Source organism: Triturus cristatus, chromosome 7 (genome assembly GCF_964204655.1).
Source record: "Triturus cristatus chromosome 7, aTriCri1.1, whole genome shotgun sequence".
Classification (NCBI taxonomy): domain Eukaryota; kingdom Metazoa; phylum Chordata; class Amphibia; order Caudata; family Salamandridae; genus Triturus; species Triturus cristatus.
This window is the reverse complement of record NC_140590.1, coordinates 1,120,765,188-1,120,788,920: the sequence shown is the minus strand read 5'-3', so window position 1 is coordinate 1,120,788,920 and position 23,733 is coordinate 1,120,765,188. Positions and strand designations below refer to the sequence as shown.

Here is a 23,733-nt window from a genome sequence, read left to right as displayed (position 1 = left end):
ATAGAATGCAGCTGTGAGGCTGTCCGACCCCGGGGCTTTATCCGAGGGCAGGCTGTTTATTACTTGTTTTACATCTTGTACAGTGTAAGGCTCATCCAGGTAGGCCCAGTGCCGCTTGCTCAACCACAGAAGCTCAATCGAATCTAAATAGGTCAGCACCTCCACCGGTATTGTACGTGAGGAGGAGGAATATAATGTGGTGTCGAATTTTGTAACTTGGTCTCAAATTTTTGCGGGCCTCTGACCTCATTGTGGTTATCATCCAGTATCTCGGATATGAACATAGCATTACCAGGTGGGCACAGCATATGAGCTAGAGTTTTACTGGGTCTGTCTCCCTCGCCATATCATCTAGCCTGTGCATATTTCCCCCAAAATTTCACCTCTCTGGGTGCCTCCGCTTCGTATTCAGAAATTAGCTCCCTAATGTCTCTCAGGAGTTTTAGTTCTCCCGTTCTGTAATACTGTAGTTCCAGCATTCTTATGTTAGATTCTAGTTTTTGGATGGTCAGCCTAATTGATTTCAATATCCCAGCCTGTCTGGAAATACACTGCCCTCTTATAACCGCTTGAAGGCCTCCCATAAAGGAGCTTGGAATTGCACCGTTCCTGCGTTTGTGTCGAAATAATCTTCTATATCCCCTATGATTTGTTCCCTGAAGATGGTATCAGTTAGCGCATGAGAAGGGAATCTCCAATTATTAACCTTAGGGAGACCCTCGCGCATGGTCAGTCTCAACAAGACAGGAGCGTGATCCGACAAGGTTCGGGATAGGTGTCTGACCTCTGTCGTCCAAGCTGCTATGTCTGGTGACACCAACCAGTAGTCTAAGCATGACCAGGCATTATGATGTGCTGATATACATGTGCCCTTAGATGTATCCGGATGCCTGTGTCTCTAAATATCTAATAAATGTCCCTCTGTTATTATGGCGTTAAGTGTCTCGTTAGATCTTGGGTGTAGTCTGCGAGCCCCTCCCCTCCTGTCCATATGGTTATCTATTAGAGCGTTGAAGTCTCTGCCCCATATGACTGTGTCATGTCCTACCAGGGTGATTTTAGCCCACACAGTTTGAAAGAAATCTGGCGAGGCAACATTTGGGCCATATATAGCAGTGAGTGTAACTTTTGTCACACGTAGCCTCCCACCCAGGACCACATATCTGCCCTCTGGTGTGTCCAATATTTGCCAAGTCGGATCAATATGGACATCCCTCTAGCAAAGTTAGAATAGATAGAAGAGTTGATTGAGCTCCAGCACTTGTTATTTAGCTTAGTTTGCGTAATGCTGCTTAAGTGCGTTTCTTGTATAAAGCATATCTATGTTGTGTCTTGTCAAGTAAGCGGGTACCAGTCTGATTTTACGGTGGTTATTTACTCCTCTGATGTTTCAAGTAAGTAGATTAAGGGTCGTCATGGATGAGCGGCTTTAGCATTAGGTGAAGAATCTAGTGTGCCTATTGTCTCTGGGTAGTTACAATAACGATTCTTGTTGATGTGACCTAGTGGTATATGAAACGGTGAACCCAGTGTAAAATTCAAGCTTGTATTTATCCTCTACTGGATTCCTACTCTAGATTTAATTATCATTTTCTTACTGTCCTGTATAACTTTATTAACATTACCATCCCTACGTCTGCAAACAACAACCCCCCAAACAGGTTGAGTATACGACCCCCCATCTTTTAAACTAAAGTAGGATCCCCAATCAAGGGCCCTGCGAACTTCAATGGGAGATCTCCCTTGAGGTATAGATGCACCAGCGTACAACCCCGCATTGCAGCGGGGTGGCCGCACAGGTGTTTGAGAGCCTACCTGCAATATAACAACGCAAAATGTAAATGGCAGTACCGGCTAGTGGCCGACTATACATTATTCTAACATTTTAGAGATATTTGCAACTGAGCAATAGCAGAATTAGATTTATAGCAAGTTAGTGACAATTTAGCAATACCTGGCGGTGCCAGGCTATACGATTCAGTCATTATCACTAATTCTGACATCAGGTGATGCAGCCATAGCTGCTCTGGTCACTTTCTTCTGGCCCCCAACATGTTTTGCGTACTTCATGGATGATTTTGCGTCTTTAAAATGGTGCACTGAACCCTTGTGCATTATTTTTAGTTTTGCCGGGTACAGAAGAGCATGGGTTATCTCTGCTTATTTCAGGAGACGCTTAACTGCCACAAATTCCCTCCTGGCTGCCTGGACCGCCAGGCTGAAGTCCGGGAACATGGAGATGTTGTTACCCTTGTAATCAACGATGCCTCGTTCTCTGGCTAGGCGCAAGACTGTGTCTCGATCCCAGTAGTTTAGTAACTGTGCCAAAATTGGTCTTGGTGTGGCACCAACCGGTGGGCTACGTCCTAGTGTCCAGTGGGCTCTCTCTACTATAAACATTCCAGAGAGTTCTGTGCCAAATAGGTCTCATAGCAAATGTTTCCATCTTGGAGATCGCCGTAGTTTCCGGAATGCCTATTATACGTAGATTGTTTCGGTGAGATCTCGCTTCAAGATCATCATTCTTGACTCTGATTACATTAAGTAGTTTGTCCATGGAAAGCAGCTGTTCCTTGGCTTCAAGTTGGAATTTGTGCACTTCCATTGCGTGAGTGTCTGATAGGTCTAATTGGGTCTAATGGGAGTCTACTTGTTTCTTGACCTGATCCATTTCCGAGGTAAGAAGATCGAGTTTATTGTCCATTGTTTTTAGGCTAGACTTCATGTCTAAAAGTAGGGATCTAAGGTCCTTGTTTCCACCCACTGCCTCATTCTGAGCACCCTGGTCAGTTTCCGCATCTGTATCCGCATCCAACTGGCGAGTGAGTCTTTTATTTTCAAAGGCTAGCTTTTTTTGCTTGGTATCATGTTTTCTCATGGCGCCAGGATTTTGTAATTCAATTCCCCAATCAGAAAGTCAAAGGAGGAAGGGGAGCAGATCTCAGGCATGTCCACATTGGGCTTAGGACTTCGTGTCGCTCAATTCTGCCCCCTCTCCAGCCCAATATGACTTGACAATTCCTTTACGGGCCCCTGCAGGCAGATCTTGATTTAGGGCCTTCTGTAATACGTCACTACTTGTTTCTTTGTTGGCAGTGTTGATGTTTTAAATCCACACTTTGGGTCTATATGACACGTCCTGCTCCCAGCCCCAATATTCACTCCTGTATCTCCACACGCCCGGCGGGGGCAACAGAGTAGCAGTCTATGCACTTCCCCTAGGCGGCACACCCAACAGTCACAATGATCCCGCCCGAGGGGACAACAGCAGCGATTACCGACGGTGAGAGCAGCCTCCTGCCCGGGACGCAGGACGCATGCAGTGCAGCAGCAGTCAAATGCAGCGACTGCTGCGAGCGCGCATCGTCGGTGGAATTCAGTCCCAGGACCTCACTGGCACTCTCAGCAGCTCCTTACTGGACCTCTGATGCAATCTTCGGCTTATTCAGCGCACACAGGTAGGCACCCAGTCCGCATCAGCATTTGGCGAAATCAGGTCGCTACCGCCAGGGCTCTCCGCAGGAGTCACCTCACGTCCCCGGGCAGGCCACGTGCCTCCCCAGGGCTCTGCCAGGGTCGGTCAGTTGTTTAGCGGCCAAATTTCAGCAGCAGTCTCCACTCTCCCTTCAGAGGCTCACTCTGCAGACTCAACGTTCCTGCCCGGCGGGGGACCACAGCAGGGCTCGCCGACATTGGGAGCAGCCTTTGTCTGCCACCAAGAAATGTTCACTTATGTAATTGTGTTTATTGATGAAAAAGAGTAATAATATGTTTTAATATTCTATATTTTCATTTTAAAGTGTATTATGAAATGTTTTTTAATATGTCATTAAATGAATGTTTTTAAGTTTAGTAAGTGTTATTTGGGTTTTACATTGTTGCACTCTGTTTCTTGGAAATAAAATTGCACCAGAGGGGCGCATATATATCGATAGATTACATACTTCTTGACCATATTGCCTAGGGATATATACTCTACTTGCATAGTACCCTGCCCTAGGAATTGTACATTTATTGGACAGGGGGCCCTTGTTATTTTTTATGAACATGCAGAGCAACAGCAGTCAAATGCGGCGGCCGCGGTTAACGCGCACAGTCTGGTGGAAAACGGTCCCAGTACCTCTTTGGCACTCTCAGCCGTTCCTTACCGGACTTCCGATGCAGTCTGCAGCCTATTAAACGCACACAGGTAGGTGCCTAGTCCTCATCGGCATTTGGGGATATTAGGCCTCTATCTCTGGGTCTCTCCGCAGCAGTCACTGCTCGTTCTCAGGTAGGCCACACGCCATCCCTGGGCTCCGGCAGGGCCAGTTAGTTGTTAAGCGGCCTTATTTCAATAACAGTTGCAGCTGTCACGGGTGGGCACTCGCCTGCGCCCACCCAGTCATCTTTACAACAGGATATTCATGCCCCGCCTTGGCGTCATAGCGGCAACGCATCTGCCTATTTCTTCTGACTACGTAGGCCGGTCGGGGGTTGCGCTCTGATTACAGACAATTGTGCAGTTGCTCCTCAATTATACGTGCCGCAGCCGGTTCCGGCCTTTGTTGCTGATGTAAGCTTTACATCCAGGGCAGTTTTAGGCTCCCAGTTTATTAGGATTGTGAAGAATTATTTTGCGGCCAGCAGAGACTCTCAAAGAGCGTCCATCTTGCTGCTCGGCCGGCCACGCCCCCAAGCCTTTGTCTACCTTAATTACACTTCAGTGCAGAGCCGCCACACCTCTTTGTGCCTCTATTGTGAGCAATCCAGTCTGGAGACTGCCCTACTGTGAGGGGCATCACTACACAAATGCTGGTTCTGAAGCGCAGCCTGGAAGACATTTGAAATGTAAATGTAGTGAAATTTCCCTTTCCTTATCAGGAAAAGTAGCTGCCACAGTCCTCCTGTTTTTGCAGGTATGGGCAATTTTAATGGCAGGAAAAAATTTGTGAATTTGCTTCGACGGCATGTAGGTGTGTGTTTGTACAGCATCCTGTGTGAAAGTACGTCTGTACTTCTATTGTTTCTTACAATTTAGCCGCTGGATGGAACCCTCCCACTGCAGTGCGTGTCCTACCTGTCGCTGACAATTCCATTTGCAGTCATGAAGGCAGCCATCCTGAATCTCATTAGGAGGGGCAGTCTGCGTATGCCCATCCTCGTCTCCCGCCTGACCTGTAGTGGAGTTACAGCCTTCAATTCCCCAGAGAGTCTCCTTTCAATCCTACCTCAAAAATCTGAAACTATGTGTATGTTCCGATCTTTCACTTGGGAAACAAGACATCAACACAAAGGCCCTTTTGCTAAAAATAGCTCAAAGCAGAACATTTACAGAATCAGATGAATACATTGTATTAGCACAAACACCCGTGCCATTTGCAGTGGCTACTTTTCTGAAGCCTTCTTAGATCAGGAGGCATGTCATTGGGTTGCGGATTGGGTGCCCAAACCCATGTCCAATCTACAGTTTCAGGACTAATCCCAAAAAGCCAAGTAAGCTTCGGAAGCCAATGAACTGACTAGATTTGAAATTGATGACAATAAAACCTTCTGTGTTCAGTGCCTCAAGGCCATAAAACATCTTGCAAGCGCTGCGGCTACCCACCATTTATTATCTCCAGTATCCTATAATCTCTGCTCTTCTGAAGTGATAGAACGTGACCTGTTTTGTCATACTAAAACGTTTTGCTAAGGCACCAAAGACCATTCAGTCTGTAATGTGCGCTGAATGTAAATGAGCTTCACTATCTCAAATGCACCATTATTATGAGCCCCATGAACCCTCTTAACTTGCACAGTTTGGTGGGGGAGGGGTGAAGTTAGACACTGGACACTGCAGACTGGAGCCTCAGCTGTCAGTGTCTTATGGGAGATGAGCAGGCTCTGCATTCTTAGACAGTCTGAATGAAGTTGGAAGTAAGAAATGTTTCCTGGGCATGAACAAAGTATGGATGTCTGTGGTGCCATCACCAATTTTTTACTAAGGACTCCAAGAAACAAATAACAAAAAAATGATGCCATTCACGGGAGAGAAAGGAGTATATTCATATGCACAGCAAACAGCCTACATGGAAGAATAAAAGGGGTGCATACACGTACAGTAGCCACCCACATGGGCCGCATCTAGCCAGTGTACTTGTTATAAAAAAAACAGCGGAGATGGTGGCCTCTGGGGCACAAAGGAGCCTTAGGAGGAGGCCCCCATTTGCCCCCTCCTTCTAATTTTGCATTGCCACTAACTACCAGGAACTGGCCTGCCCGGAGCGCTATCCTGTTAATTCATGAATCTATTACAAGTTTCACTGCAAAAATGTAAAGAAATGAAGTTATTTATTCCTGACGGGCCCCAGCATCAGACCTAGGGTATATGGGTATTCCTACCCAGCCCCTTCTCTTTTTGTAAGCTCTTTGCTTGAGACTTGGCTAATTACGAGTCCTAAGATGGCTGCCAGCACTTTCTGATGGAAGTGGTGGCACCCAATCAGATCTCTGCACGAGATAGGGGGATTCGCTGAGCGGTCGCTTCCCTAGAGATACAAATTTGGTTTCCTTTCAATTAATCTACTGAACGGATTTACACAAAAAAACAAAAAGGCCCCTTATTGACCAAGAGATACCTTTCTGCCAAAGTTGGTGTAATTCCGTTCAGTGGTTTGGGTTGTAGTCGTGGTCAAAATACCTATTGGAATTAACATGTGAAGTGCACTTTTGTGACCCCTACTTTCTCTCAGCCTCCGCTTGACAGATCACCCCCAAACTTACCATACCCAATGAGAATCACTGGTGGATTTTAAAAACAAATCGTGAATATTCATCAAATGGCACTAAATATATAGGCAAGTCAAAAAGCGCTTTTCTTATGGAAACTAAGGGTCTCATTTTGAGTTTGACTGTAAGGGAACTGCCATTGAACCCGGAAACCCCGCTACCTAGTTGGCGGTCTGCCCCCATATTAAGATGTTGGCGGTTTGTAGAACGAAGGACTGCCAGAGCACTGCTGCCACCACCAGCCATTCATCGTCTGCCTTGCCAGCGGTAGGGTGAAAGCAGCTGTTAGAGGGTGGTTTTGACAAGCTCACCACCATCGGAATTACGAGTTGGTTTTCTGTCGAGCCGACCATGGCAGGAAGACTGCCTGCTTTGAGTTGGCAGAATCGAAGGAATTGGGGTGCATACACACCCATTTCATTTTCTTCTCTTTAGTCTCCCACACGGCTCCCTTCCTCCAGGGCTCCCTTTCACAGCAGCATCTTCACCCCAAAGAAAATGACCCTGTTGGTGCCGAAGTCCAGGTAAGTCAGTTTTTCAGTATGTATCCATTGACTGGACTGGGCACATATGATCCGGACCACAGCAATAGGAAAGTAGTGGTAGTAGGTATTTTTTCATATGTCATGCATTTGCGTACATTTAACACTTGTGCAACCAAAATATACCCAAATACATCAACACATATGAAAAAATATTCCCTGCCATCAAAAACACAGCTGCTGGCCCAGCAAGAACATCCTGATACGGCGGGCAGGAGACTGCAGCGGTGGCAGTATGGTGGTAAGACAGCCAAACTTATAATCAGGCTCTATGTCCTAACTATAACTACGTACGGATGACCCCCAGTCCCCCAGTAGGTAATACATATAAATACTATAGTACTATATATATATATATATATATATATATATATATATATATATATATATATATATATATATATATATATTATCTACTAGGCGGTCGCCAGTAGATAGTTATAGTTAGGACCGTGTTTCCAAAGGAAATCTGAAAATTCTATTTTGAATAACTTTGGCGCCGGTTGACGAATCCTCGCAAATTTGTCAAAATAGGTTGGGCGCTCCGCTCCGCTCCTACCCTGAAAGTGTCGGGGTGATTAGTCAAGCGGGGGCTGAGAAAAAAGGGGGGTCCCAAAACGCGTTTTCCCCATGCATTTTTCCGTAGGGACCTTTAGTCCAAGGTACAGCCCGAACGGCTGAACAGAATTACTTGAAATTTGGCAGAGAGGTAGTCCTCAGGTCAGGGATGTGCCTTTTGAATATCTGGAGTCAATCTGTTCAGTAGTTCCTGAGAAAATTTCAGTTAAAAGTACATATATATCTAAAGGCGCGCACCGTGCGCGCACGGTGCGCGCACAGTGACGGGCGCGAGCGCAATTCTGATTGGTTGTTAGATGTCAGTAAACATTCGAATTGGTCGAAATCAGTAAGTGTCGGCCGCCATTTTGTCTCTCGCAGTCTGAGGCAGTGAAAAACAAAGGTGGAGAACGTGAAAAGGGGGCAGGGTGGACAGTTCCTGACCCCCTAGCCTGTGTCAGGGGGTCACTGAAGGACCCCCAAGGGTGAAAAAAACATTTATTTTTTTGACAAAAAGCGCGGGGTACACGCACCGTGCGTGCACGGCACGCACAACGCATTGTGGGTGCTCGGTGCGCGAAGCGCACCGAGCGCCCACAGCGCACGCACAGTGCGCGAAGCGCACACGGTGAAAAACCTGAAAAAAAAATAATAATAATAAATACATAAATTAGCACTTAAAAAACCGTACAAATTCACTTAAAAAACCATAGGTTTCACACACGTTATAGTTAGGAATTAGCATTTAAAAAACCTTGCAAATTCACTTAAAAAACCATAGGTTTCACACATGTTATAGTGAGCTGGACATTTCCCTCGTAAAAAAACAATGAAATTCCCCCGTTATAGTTAGTGCAGGCAACTATAACTCACGCGACCGCAATCCTCTGCTGATGACGTCAGATATTACATCACTGATTACATATGTGTCTTTCTGAAAAATAAATATTTGTAATATATGTATAGCTAAAGATTAATGGAAGAAGACATGGGTAAATAGGTGTCTAAATACAGTGATGTAATATCTGATGTCATCAGCAGAGGATTGCGGTCGCGTGAGTTATAGTTGCCTGCACTAACTATAACGGGGGAATTTCATAGTTTTTTTATGAGGGAAATGTCCAGCTAACTATAACATGTGTGAAACCTATGGTATTTTAAGTGAATATATATATATATTTATATATAGTACCTACTGGCAGTCACCAGTAGGTAGTTTTAATTAGGACCTTGTTGCTATTCAAAAAGCGTTTTTTTTTTCCCAAATAACTTTTGCGTCGTTTCACGAAGCTTTGCGAATTTTTCAAAACTAGTGTAGCGTTCCGGTCAGCTCCTGTCTTGAACGTTTTGGGGTGATTCTTCAAGTGGGGGCCGAGAAAAAAGGAGGTCCCAAAACACGTTTTCCCCATGTAAATTTCCATAGGATACTTTAGACAAAGCTAGAGCCCAAACTGCTAAACAGAATTACACCAAATTTGGCGAAAAGTTAGTCCTTCGTTCAGAAAGAGCCCTTTTTGTTAAATGGTGTAGATCCGTTGAGTAGTTGCTGAAAAATTAAAGAAAGAAAACATTTATATATCTGAGCACCGTGGAGGGTTCACGAACCCTCCCAGGCACAAGCTTCTCTCTGATTGGCTGCTAACACTCCAAACCAGGAAGTAGACCTGAGTTACAAGAACACAGTGAAAAAGAAGTTAAAAAAGAAGAAAAGGAAGCAGGGTAGAAACACCCTGACCCCCGAGGACTGCTCAGTGGGTCCCACAAGGACCCCTAGGGCCAAAAATATAGATTTTTTAAATAGTTTCGGCGGAATTGACGTTGGGGGTTGCGAATCCCACTAAACATTTTTTTTAAATGAAGTGCAGACTCCCGTGCTTCATTTTAATGAGGCCCCCAGGCGGGCCATGTCCCGGGGGCAATCCCAGAATGAAAAAGCAACCTCAGTATTTGGACCCTTGCAGAGCAAGCACAGTACTCAATAACTGCCAACTGATCAGTATAGCGAAGATGACCTGTCCGCAGTAGGATCCTGGGCTGCTTGTGGTAGACATTGAGGTGCCGATCACGATCCGGTAAAAAATGTCCCCGTACGACTCGTATCGGGTCTTTTTACCGTACGAATCGTACAAGTGCCGTACGAACTGGCAATCACGATTCGCATGGTAAAAAGTCCATACGAACCGCACTGGGAATATTTCCCCACATGTCCTCGGGTCGGAAAATGTGTCCGACACGTCCTTGTACGATTCACCGTACAAACGTGAAAGGTGAAGTCCGACCGGGGAATCACGATCCATCCCGGGCGTCCGAATGTACAACCGTATGGTGAAAAGACCGTCCGCACCGAACTCCCATAACAACCATGGAGAGGTCCAAACAGGTGCCCGGTACGTGCCGTACCCCCCCCAGCCCCCGTAGGTACGCGCCGACCCCCCCCCCAGCCCCCGTAGGTACACGCCGACCCCCCTGTGTGCACACCCGTGTACGGTGCGTACCCCCGTGTACGTTCGAGTCGTACCCCCCCGTGTACGTTCGAGTCGTACCCCCCGTGTACGTTCGAGTCGAACCCCCCCGTGTAAGTTCGAGTCGTACCCCCACCCGTGTATGTACGGTGCGTACCCCCCGTGTACGTTCGAGTCGTACCCCCCCGTGTACGTTCGAGTCGAACCCCCCCGTGTACGTTTGAGTCGTACCCCCACCCGTGTATGTACGGTGCGTACCCCCAGCGCGTAGCGCTGGGGGTACGCACCGTACATACATGGGTGGGGGTTCAACTCGAACGTACACGGGGGGGTACGACTCGAACGTACACGGGGGTACGCACCGTACATACACGGGTGGGGGTACGACTCGAACGTACACGGGGGGGTACGACTCGAACGTACATGGGGGGGTACGCACCGTACACGGGTGTGCACACAGGGGGGGTCGGCGCGTACCTACGGGGGCTGGGGGGGGGGTCGGCGCGTACCTACGGGGGCTGGGGGGGTCGGCGCGTACCTATGGGGGCTGGGGGGGGGTCGGCGCATACCTACGGGGGCTGGGGGGGGTACGGTGCGTACCCGGCCACCTACTCTGGTCGATTCGCGCCGTACTTCGCTTTTGCGGCACTTTTTGGGTGCCGTGAAAATATTGCCGTCCGGACTGCTGTCGGTTAGAATCGTAATTCCTGGTTCGTGAAACGCTGCCTGAAAGCGTCCCGACGTCACGTCGCAGCATTCCCGGATCACATTCGTATGTATATTTTCGTCAGTCGGTGTTTTTTACGATTCGTACGGAAATGGTGTTTCCGTGCGAATCGTAATTCCATGTTTGTAAAGTTTTACGACTGGGTACGAGTCGGACGGGGAATTCGCTCCGACCGACGGTTCGTACGCGGTTTTTACCGGATCGTAATCGGCACCTGAATGTGTTGAGCGGTTAGTGCATCACTAATGCTGTTGAAAGGTAGCTCACTCAAAACTGTGTTTCAACCCTGATGCTTGGATGTAATAACAGTGAAAAAAGCACTTGAGTGCTGAGGAGGGACACCTGACAAGTCCCGGGGATTAGCTGGTGTGTAGAGGGAGCATCAGAGAAGAACCTGTCTGTGTTGCCCTGCGGGTGGGAGCCCGCACAAAGCAGTGCTCGGCAGGGGCTCCTCCAAACACCAGTGAACCACTCCAGCCCCCGCCTCGTGCTAGCCATTGCCTCTCAGCGCTGAGGTATCACGCCCTTCCACCAGCCAGGGAGGAGGTAGCGCACCAGCGCCAGAAACAAAGGCTGCGGTCCGAGATGGCTTCCCTAAGCCTCAGCTTCTTCTGCAAAAAGAGCATCAGCAGGAATGTGACAGTGGAGTGGAAGAACCTGATCACAGTGTGCAGGTAAATCCTGGGGCAGGGTTGGCTGCGGGGCAGCGGGCAGTGTGGGGCACACAGCTGTGGGTGGGCAGCAGAGGCTACCGTGACTGCTCGCAGCAGTGCTCCCTTCTTCTTCTCAGAAGTGCCCCTCTGTCTGGAGATGACTTCATGTTTGCGCCCTTCTATCTGTACAGATTGATGTGAACAGGCTTTACCATAACCCAGAGTCTGAGGGGTAATGTCACCCGAGCTTGCAAGCTTCTGGTGCTTGCCATGGCAGAATGTGCAGGGGCATGAGGGACGTGTAGAGGTATTATGAGTAAGAGTGTGAGTTGAAGGTGCGTACAGAGTGAGGAGTATGAGGGACGTGTAGCGGCAGTGTGAGTGCTAGGGGCCGGTGCATGGAGTGTGAGCAGGTGTAGAGGCAGTGTGCGAGGGGCAGGTGCATGCAGTGTGAGGGAAACGTAGAGGCAGTTTGTGGCAGGTGTGCGAGGGGCAGGTGCATGCAGTGTGAGGGAAACATAAAGGCTGTTTGTGGCAGGTGTGTGAGGGCAGTTGCATGCAGTGTGAGGGAGATGTAAAGGCAGTGTGAGCTGGTGTGCGAGGGCAGGTACATGCAGTGTGAGGGAGATGTGGAGGCAGTGTGAGCAGGTGTGCGAGGGGCAGGTGCATGTAGTGTGAGGGAGGTGAAGAGGCAGTGTGAGCAGGTGTGCAAGGGGCAGGTGCATGCAGTGTGAGGGAGGTATAGAGGCAGTGTGAACAGGTGTGTGAGGGGCAGGTGCATGCAGTGTGAGGGAGGTGTAGAGGCAGTGTGAACAGGTGTGTGAGGGGCAGGTGCATGCAGTATGAGGGAGGTATAGAGGCAGTGTGTTTAAGGAGTTAGGGGCAGGTAGAGGCAGTACGAGGGTGTGTGACAAGGGTATACAGAGAGAAGCACGAGTAGAGGCAGTGTAGGTAGTGGTGCTTAGGGTATGTATGGAGATAATGTGGGAAAGTGTGTGGGACATCTGCAGAAACAGCAGTTGTGAGGAGCATGTGTAAATGTGTGTAAGAGACTGGAGTGTACAAAGGGCACAGCTTCCAGGAGCCTCCAGATCCTTCAGTGGCCCTCATTCAGCCAAGGCCAATGATTATCTGTGCGATATGGGAGACTAAGTGGGCCTTCTTCGCATTCTGCAGGGTTTGCTCTCATTGTGTGTTACTCTGCTGACAGTATGGAGTGTGAGATCTGAAATGCTCAGCATGCTCAAAGCAAGAGGGTGCATGTGTGAAGACTGCATATGTGTTAGGGGGCATGAGTGAAGACTGCATGTGTGTCAGGGGGGCATGTGTGAAGACTGCAGGTGTATCAGGGGGCATGTGTGAAGATTGCATGTGTCAGGGGCATGCGTGAAGACTGCATTTGTGTCGGGGGCATGTGTAAAGACTGCATGTGTGTCAGGGGGCATGTGTAAAAACTGCATGTGTGTCTGGAGGGCATGTTGAGAGACTGCATGTGTGTCTGGGGGCATGTCGAGAGACTGCATGTGTGTCTGGGGGGCATGTAGAGAGACTGCATGTGTATCAGGGGCAAGTGTGCAGAGAAAAACTTGTTGCGTATTGCAGTTGAGGTATTGTACAGTAATTTCTATTCCGGTACACATTGCATTTAGGAGTTTTCACAGCTAACGGCACTACTCTGATTTTTGTACAATAAACTTCGGCAGGCTTACTGATCGACATGTGGATTTTGGTTCTGTAAGAATCAACATCCGCACATTAGTATCTGGTAAGGGGACAAACGCGTAATTGAGAGGGATATGTCAGACCTGATACATATCAACCCAGCATTGTTGGATATTATTGAGTAGAATAAATATCAGCCCAGCCACCTGGCCAGGTGGAGTGAGGGGCATCTGAGGTGCACTTATGAAAACAGAAAAACTAGCGTACAATGGAATTTCTGCATTTGCAAGTTTGTTGCTTACAGGGTTTTCACTGTTTCTTGGTGATGCGCCTGCAGAAGTGTCCTCCACAGGCTGCGTTCCATTGTGGAAACGCATACATTTGCTGTGGTAGAAAGCAGGAGTATTTATTTTATTTTGTCCATTAGTTGACTGGAGTAGATACCTGTCCTAACAGAAGTTGTGTGCATAGTTGGAAATGCAGTGCCAAAGACCAGAACACAGCATTGCTCGGTAACTCAAAGAAATTGTGGTGATAGAAGCCAGGTGGGTGACCTCCAGATACATGCTCTACAAGACAAACAACGTAATAAGGGCATTCTGGCTAACCAATGAGCATTGTAGTTTTCTCATATCCTTTAATGGACCCCTAAAGAACTTTATGTGTGGGAGGTGTTGGTAGACGTGTTGACTAAGATTGTCATTAGGTATATATTTATGCAATGCAGTATTTGTGGGAAGAGGAGAGAGATTATTCTGGCATTATCATTCTTGAACCAGGTGGACATGATTTGAGTTTTTCAACTAAGTGAGGGAGGTGAAGGATTGAAGCTAGAATAAATGTTTCAATGAAGTGGCAGAGAGCTTGAAATATATGAATTTAGGAGGAGCAAAGGGGGATTTGAGTAAGCAGGTAAAGGTTGGCTGAGTGTAATGGAAGGCATTGCCTCATAGATTGTGAGGGGTAGGATGGAGATGTACTGTTCATGGCTTGAGACACCAGGCTGGATTCTTTTTACTGTACCATGCAAGTGATTTGTCTGCCATCTGTCCACTTACTTGATGTTGGTGTGATGAGGATTGTGTGTGTCTTGGCAGACGTTGAAGATTCATGTTGAAATAATGTATAATTTGATTAGGGAGAAAAAAATGAATATGTGAAAATTCCACCAGTTGGGAATTGTGGTGGTCCAGCCTACTGGAGACCACTATATTTATCAGTAGCAAATTAGCATAAAAAAGGAGATATTGGAAAATGTTCTCGTTATTGAGCAGTGAAGGTATGACTCTGTTAAGGTTCTTGTAGAGAATGATGCCAGTCTCTATTTGACGTTAAATTGTACTCCAAGGTTCCTGGATGTTGTCAAGATGTCAGTCAAGTGCATAGGAGGCTGATCTAGCTGGGAAGTAGAGGATCTTGGTGGAGTTGAGCACTAGGTAGGAGAGTGCTTTTTATGTAAAGTAGTAAAGACAAGGGCTTTATAGGAAGAAAAGCAGAAACATGTGGATATTTGTTGCCTATAGATGTGATATGAAACTAATTTCAGTAATGACTTAACCAAAGGAGAGATCGTTCATGGATGCCAGCTGGGTTATTGCGCCTGCTGCGGAGGTGCTGATACAACCGCAGATTGGAATCCGGCCAACTTGCCATTCTGTGGTGGCCCACGAAGCACCAAAGTGCTTTAATGCTAACGTCAGCTCTCAGCCTTGAGATACCGTTCTGTTGGCGCTATATAAATGGTTTAAAAGTTAGTGGTTGTCTGCCACAGGATCAGTTTCTGACCTGGAAGTTGTGGAAAGTGCCCCAGGGCTGTGTTTTCTCGGCTCTTTCTAGCTAAGATGATGGATGGTGCCAGTGGGGGAGGGGGTGGCGCTGAAGATGCCTCCAGCCCCTGGAGTCATCAGGTAGCTAGCTGCAGGAGAGATAAGAAATGGAGCGACGTCCGCGCAGCGCACAAAGGCGGTGGATGAAGACTTTCCCCCGGGTACCCCGGTGGGAGGCGGGTGGGGGGAGGGAAGGTCAGTCTCTGGTGAGGGTGTGCAGTAGCTGTTCTGGGAGGTCTGGGCACAGCAGCATCCCTCCAGGCCAAGCTCCGGAGACAGTAGCTTCTCTTGGACCAGCTGCTGGTAATGGATGGATGGGCAGAGGGGAGGCGGTGTGGGAGGGGAAGATGAAAGAGGCTGGGCATGGGCAGGGGAAGGAAGTCGAGACACAGAGTACACAGTGAAAGAGGGGAGAGGTAGGGGCGAGGGAGCTGAGAAGAGGAGGAACGTAGGAAGAAGTGTTTGCGCAGGGGGGTTGTTAAAATAGGGGTGGCGTTGAGAGAAGAGGAAAACACAAAGAAATCTAAAATTCAAAAACAAAATAAAAGGATTGTGGATGCTAGTACGCCTGTCTTTTAAATTATTGCCTCCTAAGAAATAATGAGTCTAGGCTTTCAAAAAGTCATCATGCTAGCACTCTGTTGCCCAACTTAGCGCTCATGCATTCATCCATCCATTGACTCATTTGTGCATTCCCACCCTTATATAGCTACAGAAAGTTTCCAGACAGACTCCAACACTTATGCAAGATAAATTGAAAGAATAAACATAGGACAAACATGAGCTTTCAATAAATACAAATAAACCTATCTGCAGGTAGGCATCTTACAATGGTTTTGTGCATGGTGTTTGATAGTTTTGAAGTTCCTTCATGGCTGCCACCAGAGCTTTAAGAGGGCAGAGTAACTCTGAGTCTCAGACCTGGTAGTGGTTAAACGCTAACATAGAAATGGGTCCTCACTGGGGCCTTTAGGTATGCCCTTAACTTTACAGACAAAAACACTGATCGATTTCTGGGCAATTAATTTAAACATGGTATTGTAATCGAAGTCAGCAACTTATTTCCCGTTTTTTAAATATTTTACATATTTTACTTTATCGTCCATTCACTACAAGTTTTTGTTATTTTTTATGTTATGTTTCTGTAGTTTTTTGAAGCATAATACTCTGTATATTGTAAACTTTGAGCTGAGTTGCATCCGTATGTTTATAATGGACTACGATTGATAGTTTTGCAGTCGAGGCTGAGGAAAGTGAGAGTTCCTCACAGGGGCTGTAAATGGGTGAAAAGGTGCTCACAATACATTGACATCCAATCCTTGGCCTCTCTGCAGAGAGCAAATATTATTAGTCACGTATGTCTGTTGCATAACTGTGATTCTTTGCAAACTTGTGTGAAGGAGATAAACAAAGGTCAAAATATGGGCAAATACAGTGCCTAGAGGTGAGTGGGGGCTATTTGTATGTGTGTGCTGGGATGGTAAAGTGATGGAGACTGAAGAAGTATACAATCAGAGTAGAGTGAAAGGATGGTGTTGAAGAGGAAAGAGATAGGGTGTAAGATGTGCACATGGGGATTTCTAAAGATTTGAAGAGAAAAAGGGCACAAGTGTCTAACAGACTGCATAGGAATGAGTTGTGAAAGGAAGATCAGTCAGACCCATAATTTCCAAGGCCACTCTCCTTTACGAAACTCCACCTCATTTTTCACCACATTTTAAGCCCTGGCCACCACGAACCAATGTGTTGACCATCTTCGAATGGTAATACAGTGTAATTATGGATAATACCATACCATGACGGCCGCCTGGACTAAAGGCTGTGGCTTCGCAGGATGCGGTGCACTGCAGATTAAATAAATGGCAGGCAAGCAGCCTTCAGCGCTCTCTGGGGAGCTATAGTGTGCTCTAAAGACAATTACAATAAAAGGGTGAGAAGGAAAGAAACCATTGGAAAAATTGGAAAACTGAACAACTGGCCCACCAGTCCTGTCGCTGAAGTGCTCTTATTTTCAAGTGCATGTGCCTATGATCAGAAAAGTGCTGGGACTCATTTGGTACCAAAGCCAGTGTCTGAAATCAGCGACCCATTTCCCCACACTGAATGGCATCATGGCTACAAACAGAGAACTTCAGCCATTGGCTCTCTTGCACTGGTTTTATGGCTCTGGAAGTGGCAGTATTTTTCTGATCTAATTTCTTTCCTTCTCCTATTTTCTAAATGTGTATTTATATACATCTCTCTCTCTCTCTCTTTCTCTCTCTCTCTCTCTCTCTCTCTCTCTCTCTCTCTCTCTCTCTCTCTCTCTCTCTCTCTCTCTCTCTATATATATATATATATATATATATATATATATATATATTATTTAATTTTTTTCACTAAAAAAAACATAGGTCTCAGGGAGGTTATAGTTAGAAATTAGCATTTAAATAACCTTTGAAATTCACTAAATAAACCATAGGTTTCAGGGATGTTATAGTTAGAAATTAGCATTTAAAAAACATTTGAAACTCACTGAAAAAACCATAGGTTTCAGGCACATTATAGTTAGAAATTAGCATTTAATAAACCTTAGAAATTCACTGAAAAAACCATAGGTTTCAGGGATGTTATAGTTAGTTGGACATTTTACTCGTACAAAACCAGAGAAATTTGTCTGTTATACTTAATAGAGGTAACTATAACTTGCGCCCCGCAAAGCACTGATGATGATGTCACATATTAAATCACTTATAACATGGTCATTGACATCACTGATGACATCACTGATGACATCATCCATGTGATAATCTGATGCACCTCCTCAAACCCTAATAAAATCTTTGATACACCCACTCCAAAATACAGACTACAATATCAAAACCATAGACACTCCAACACCAATACCTACATACCCACTCACTGATTCTTAGGTCTACATACCAATCTACTCACTCACCCATACAGTCACTCATACTTTCAGTCACTCATCAGTACAGGACTATCATATGCACTCATACACCTATATAGACACTCACACACTGCCAATCACCCATAGAGTTACTCAGACACCTAGTCAGTCATGCAAATAATTAATCACACTCCCATTTACTCACCTATACAGTTATACACACACCACCTCACTTACTCAAAAAGATATTAACACATACTTATGCTCTTATACAATTACTGATACAAGCACACATCCATACAGACACTCTCACATTCACTCACTCTCACTTATAGTCATTTATATATTCCAACACTCACGTATACTACCTTTCACATATGTAATTACTCACACATGTACCACTGAGACATTCATTTACTCACCAACACACCCATACACATACTCACCTACTCATACAGTCCATCACAGATGCACTCTTGAATCCATACACCCAGTTGATCACCCACTCACACATCTATGCACAGATTCACCCGCCACCCACACAAAGACTCAGGCACCCATACATATACTTAGACAACCAATCAATTACCCATATAGACACTCATGTAGCTATTCACCAACCCATGCAGCCGCTTATACACCAACTGACAGACTGATACAGACATTTACACACTTTACTCACTAACCCATGCATTCAGTAACATACGCTTATACAATCAGTCATGCACCTACTAAATCATCCATTCAGACACTTATACACCCACTCATTCTTCAATACACCTTAGCATATATATATATATATATATATATATATATATATATATATATATATATATATATATATAACATATTTAAACTTTAAAGAAACACACATTCACTGGATTATGTCATCAGTGATGTCATATGTGATGGCATCAGTGATGTCATCAGTGATGTCACTGACCATGTCATGAGTGATGTAGTATGTGACGTCATCAGCAGTGAATTGCGGGGGTGTGAGTTATAGTTAGCTCTACTACCTATAATTGCCAAATTTCTTTGGTTTTGTATGAGTGAAATATCCAACTAACTATAACGTCCCTAAAACCTATGGCATTTCGATGGTACAACCACCTTGCTCACAAAGCGTAGACACCATTACAAAGTTACTTTATACTGCCATGGGTACCACGCACATAGGCACAGGTTGAAAAGAAATACTTCCATTTTCTTTGTTCTCTTATTAAATACAAAACAAAATTGCATAACTTATACACATATGCTACCTGTGCAATTACTGTATATTCCTTCTTTATAAAATTATCGAAATTGATTTTATACATTATATAAAATAGAAATTGAAATACATTTTACTAAAGACAGGATTTATGTCACACACACATATATATAGAGAGAGAGAGAGAGACAAAGAGAGAGAGATAATATATAGACATATAGATATAGATTCATATAGATATAGGGATAGATATATATTTTTGTAAAATTTGGTAGAATACCTTACAGCTGTTTATCTATATCGCTTTAGAAAATTGAGATGGAGCTTCACTGATGTGCTCTTCTGACGGCCCAATGGAGTGAGAAATTTCTACAGTTTGGCAATTTGACTGCCCACCAGATTCAGAATCAAATGGACAGTTTTCACTGTCTCTAACCACCAAGTAAAGCTTGGTAATAAGTGGCAGTGACAACTGCAAAATGACCCCCATAGCATAGGAGACAACTCCCAACATGTGGTAGACAAAATTCTGCTTTGAGATTTCTTTTTTGAAAAAACTAAAACATGTAAAAAGTTTAATGAAGGGTAACATAATTTTAATACTGTAACAGGGACTGCTGCCATAGCAGTTCTTGACAATGTTAAGAAATGCCTGCTGGGCTGACGGACACCTCTAAACCTGGTGGGCAGAGGACCCTCGCTATGGTAGGTGCAATGTAGTCTGTTATACCAATGGATTCACCTCTGTCCGCAAAATTCTGGCCCTTTGTGGAAGTGACTCTGTTCATCATTTCACTTATAAACAGAATAAAAATAATGTAATTAAAATAATATGTTGTGCATCTAAACAAGATTGATGTCAAGTACTGCATCATCCAGTGGCCTTTTCAAATGAGTGAGGTCTCTTGTAGCACATGAATACACACTCATTGGACAAGAGCTCAAGAGATCCTCACTCTAGTTGTGGACTGACTATCCAGTAGAAGGGCCATTTTTTAGAGTTTGTGATGCAGCGCTGTGCAGCTAATCACCTTGCTGCGCCACACCAGAGGTAAAGGGTGGAAACGCACAGTATTCATCCAATACAGCGCAATTCTATCCTAACCCATTGTACTGGTGCTGTTTTGTCTGCCAAGCGCCAATGCTGGCACCTTTCCACCATGGTGCTAGGGTGCCTTTGTTGCATGCAGAGGAGTTTTTGTGCACCTACCTACACACAAACAATCCTGAGAGTATTTTCATCAACAGAATTACACCGAGTTTGGAAGGAAGGTAGATTTTGATTCACAGATCATGCTTTCAGTTATCCGGTGTAAGTCTGTTAAGTAGTTGTTGTGAAAATTAAGGAAATTCTAATTTGTTTATCAGTGATTGCGACTAATTCACGACAATTTCATGATTAATCACAAATCCTTAAGCCAACAGTCGAGGATCCAATCACAGACCCACTCAAAACTCATACACCCATTCAAAGAGCCACTGAGTCATTTATTAATCCTCTGACAGACCTACTCAAACACTCGCAAGTCTAGTTACAGACCCACTCTGAGACTGATGCTCCCACTCACAAATGTGCTCAGACACTCATGAATCCACTTGCAGATCCTCTGAGACACTTATAAACCCAGTTCAGATCCACTCAGACACTCATGCACCCATTTTTCCGTCCAGTGGGTCGAGCTGCAGGCATGTCTTAAGACTCAATGGGAATTAACATGGGAAACATACTTTTCGGAACCTTCCTTTTTCTCAGCCCCTGCTTGATGAAACGCCCCAAGAAATAAGAATAATAAAGTGTGGTCTAATAGAGTACATCAATTGCTCCTCTATGTTTAATACTGAATACTTTCAGATTCTTAATCAGTGAGATTTAAAGTATGAAAGAGAAAAATGTCAGAATTCAAAGTTTGTTAAGGCCTGTTGAGATGCTGGATAGGGGAAAGGGTGCTAATGGTGCTTTGGTGAACCTCTCACAAAGTACATACAGAAAGGAAGAGGACCAAAGAGTATCATGTTTAATGAAAGAGCAGCAACAGTGTAATGATATGTTATGCTGCAAGGAATAGGTCTGTGTGTCCCACTTTGGGAACTGCTTCTCTGATGGGAATACATTTTGAAAGCCACACTTCATATGAAAATAATTCTTCAAATGAAGTGTAAGGAAAACAAAGATTGTGTCTGTTTTATAATAGATTTACCAAGTAAGGATTTCTATCAATGACCCTGATCTCTTAATATTTCCATTTGCAGGGTGGTCACAGTGGAGGCTTCTTGGTAAAATAAACCTTTCTTTTAACCATATTTCCAAAATTATCTATGTCTGTGAAGTGACATTGATTCTAACTTGTTCCTTTACTTTTCCTTCTGCAGAGCTTATGAGTGCCGGTAAAAAACCTTTATTTTACTATGTGTATTACAATGCACTGTTTAAGGTAGCATCCATTTTCACTGGTTTAAATCCAGAGCTGGAGCGGGTATTGTTTTCACTTTGCTGAGCTCTGTTCACAGTACCACTTGATTGAAGAAAAACACATTTCAATACAGCCTGTATGAATTAATGTCACTGGATCCATGGATGTGATGTGACACAGTTCTGGACTTTAACAATTCAGAGCAAGAAGCAATCCCCTCACCCAATCCACAATAATCTACATTTAGTGTAAACTTTGTGGTCTCCTTGAAGATTACTCCAAACTTACTTTAGATGCATTTCCCAAGCACATGCTAATATTGAGGTGATATGTTCATAGTGTTGATAGAGTATTGTTTTTCATCTGCAATGAGCTTCGCTGTTACTAGTGGTTTTATTCACCTTGAATATAAACACTGCTTCCACATTTACAAAGTCAACTATTGTATACCTTCATTATAATGAACTGGTTGCACCCAATGTGTATGTACCATTGAATTTGTATAGATACGTTTTATATTCTAAGAATTCTTTGCCACGGAAAAAAAGATTACAGCCCTTTTCAGCCATGTGGCTCAGTGCACAGATGTTCTAAGGTGGAGCCAGAAAATATATGTGCCACTGTGGAATATTTGTGTGGAGAACAGCAGGTGTTGATGAAACATCAGTCTGTGGAACTAATTAGGAGTAATATGGTACTGGAATGGATTTAGCACGTGGTAAATTCACGTCATAGCACCATTACAAAGTAGTAAAATCAGTTTAGATCCATGGCATGGGTAATAACGATTTGAGGACAATTTGTTTAGTTATAACATCATATGGAAGTCGCAACTGCATGGGTTATTTCTTTGACCAGGTGGTAAATGTATGCAGGGGCTCACACATGGGATGGGAAGTGGTTGAAGGTGGTGGGTAGATTGGGTGGGATTTTTTTTCTAACAAGGGACAACATGTATGTTTCCCCTCATAGAGAAAAAGGGGAATGTGACTTGGCTACTACAGAAAAATTCTCATGATATTTTTCAGGTCAGTTTTACATGCTGCAAAAATCAGGTCAAGCTCTTCCACATCGGGTAACACTAAATGTGGGAAAACCTAACCTGTTTAATATGGTGGAGCAAAATTAATGAATAAAAGCATGCATTAAATGTGTTCCTCCTTACTTGTATTCAGGTCCGATGTCTCTTAACTTTTAAGCAACTTTGAGTACTACATAACCATAATAGAAACAAGTCTTTTGAGTGTAACCCTGGGCGTAGTGGGCGTAGTGGGGCTACGTGGAGCATCGCGTAGTGTGGCCAAATCTATGCACACTCACGTGCTCCGCGTAGCCCCACTACGCGCCGCCCGCCTCCCGCCCGCCCTCCTTTTAAAATAAGTTAAACTATGATAAAAAAATAAAATAAAATGCCTTACCTGCAGCACGGCGTCCCGGGGCTCCCTCTTCCTCGTTGACAACTTCTTTTCTCGCAAGAAATGCGCATGCGCGGGCGTCCGCGCATGCGCATTTGTGAAAAGAAGTTGTCGTCAACGAAGAAGACGGAGCCCCCGGACACTGCGCAGGTAAGGCATTTTTATTTTATTTTTTTATCATAGTTTACCTGATTTTAAAAGGAGGGCGGGCGGGAGGCGGGCGGCGGGCAGCACGCAGGCAGCGCTACGAACACTCCGTGGGCGAAGCGGAGAACTACGCCCGGGCTTATTTGAGTGCAGTTATTTCAGTATAGCATTGTAGGGTTTGGTTTGTCTTTAGTAAAACGTGATGTAAATGTTTAAATATGATGTTCAGAAGGCGGCGTTTCAGTGAATGCTGTTGTTTTGCTGTTTTAAGATGTGCATTGTGAATTGTAAAGCAAGACGTTTTGGAAATGCATTCAAGGAGGAACAGCTAACAATGGGCCTTAAGAGCAATTGGAAATTTCAGGGCTTTTATGAAGACTCAAATTTAAAAAAGTACTGTAGTAAAGTTTAGAAGTGTGGATTAGACAGTAATTGTCTAAAATCACTGGTATGCTAACAGTTGAGGGGAAAAAA

The 23,733-nt window shown here is 44.8% G+C and overlaps 1 protein-coding gene across 3 annotated transcripts in view; it reads left to right on the top strand.

Moving 5' to 3' along the window:
- The window catches only part of LOC146811198 (uncharacterized), a 70,777-nt gene that overhangs the window by 46,463 nt on the left and 581 nt on the right, over positions 1 to 23,733 (top strand). For 2 of the 3 annotated variants that reach the window (XM_085618236.1, XM_085618235.1), the window contains 2 exons: positions 21,537 to 21,560; positions 21,657 to 21,671. The exons of the other annotated variant lie outside the window; for it this stretch is intronic. In XM_085618236.1, coding sequence (XP_085474362.1) covers positions 21,537 to 21,560; positions 21,657 to 21,665 — 33 coding nt within the window. In that variant the 3' untranslated portion in view covers positions 21,666 to 21,671. The remainder of the gene's footprint in view (positions 1 to 21,536; positions 21,561 to 21,656; positions 21,672 to 23,733) is intronic. 3 annotated transcript variants of the gene reach the window in all.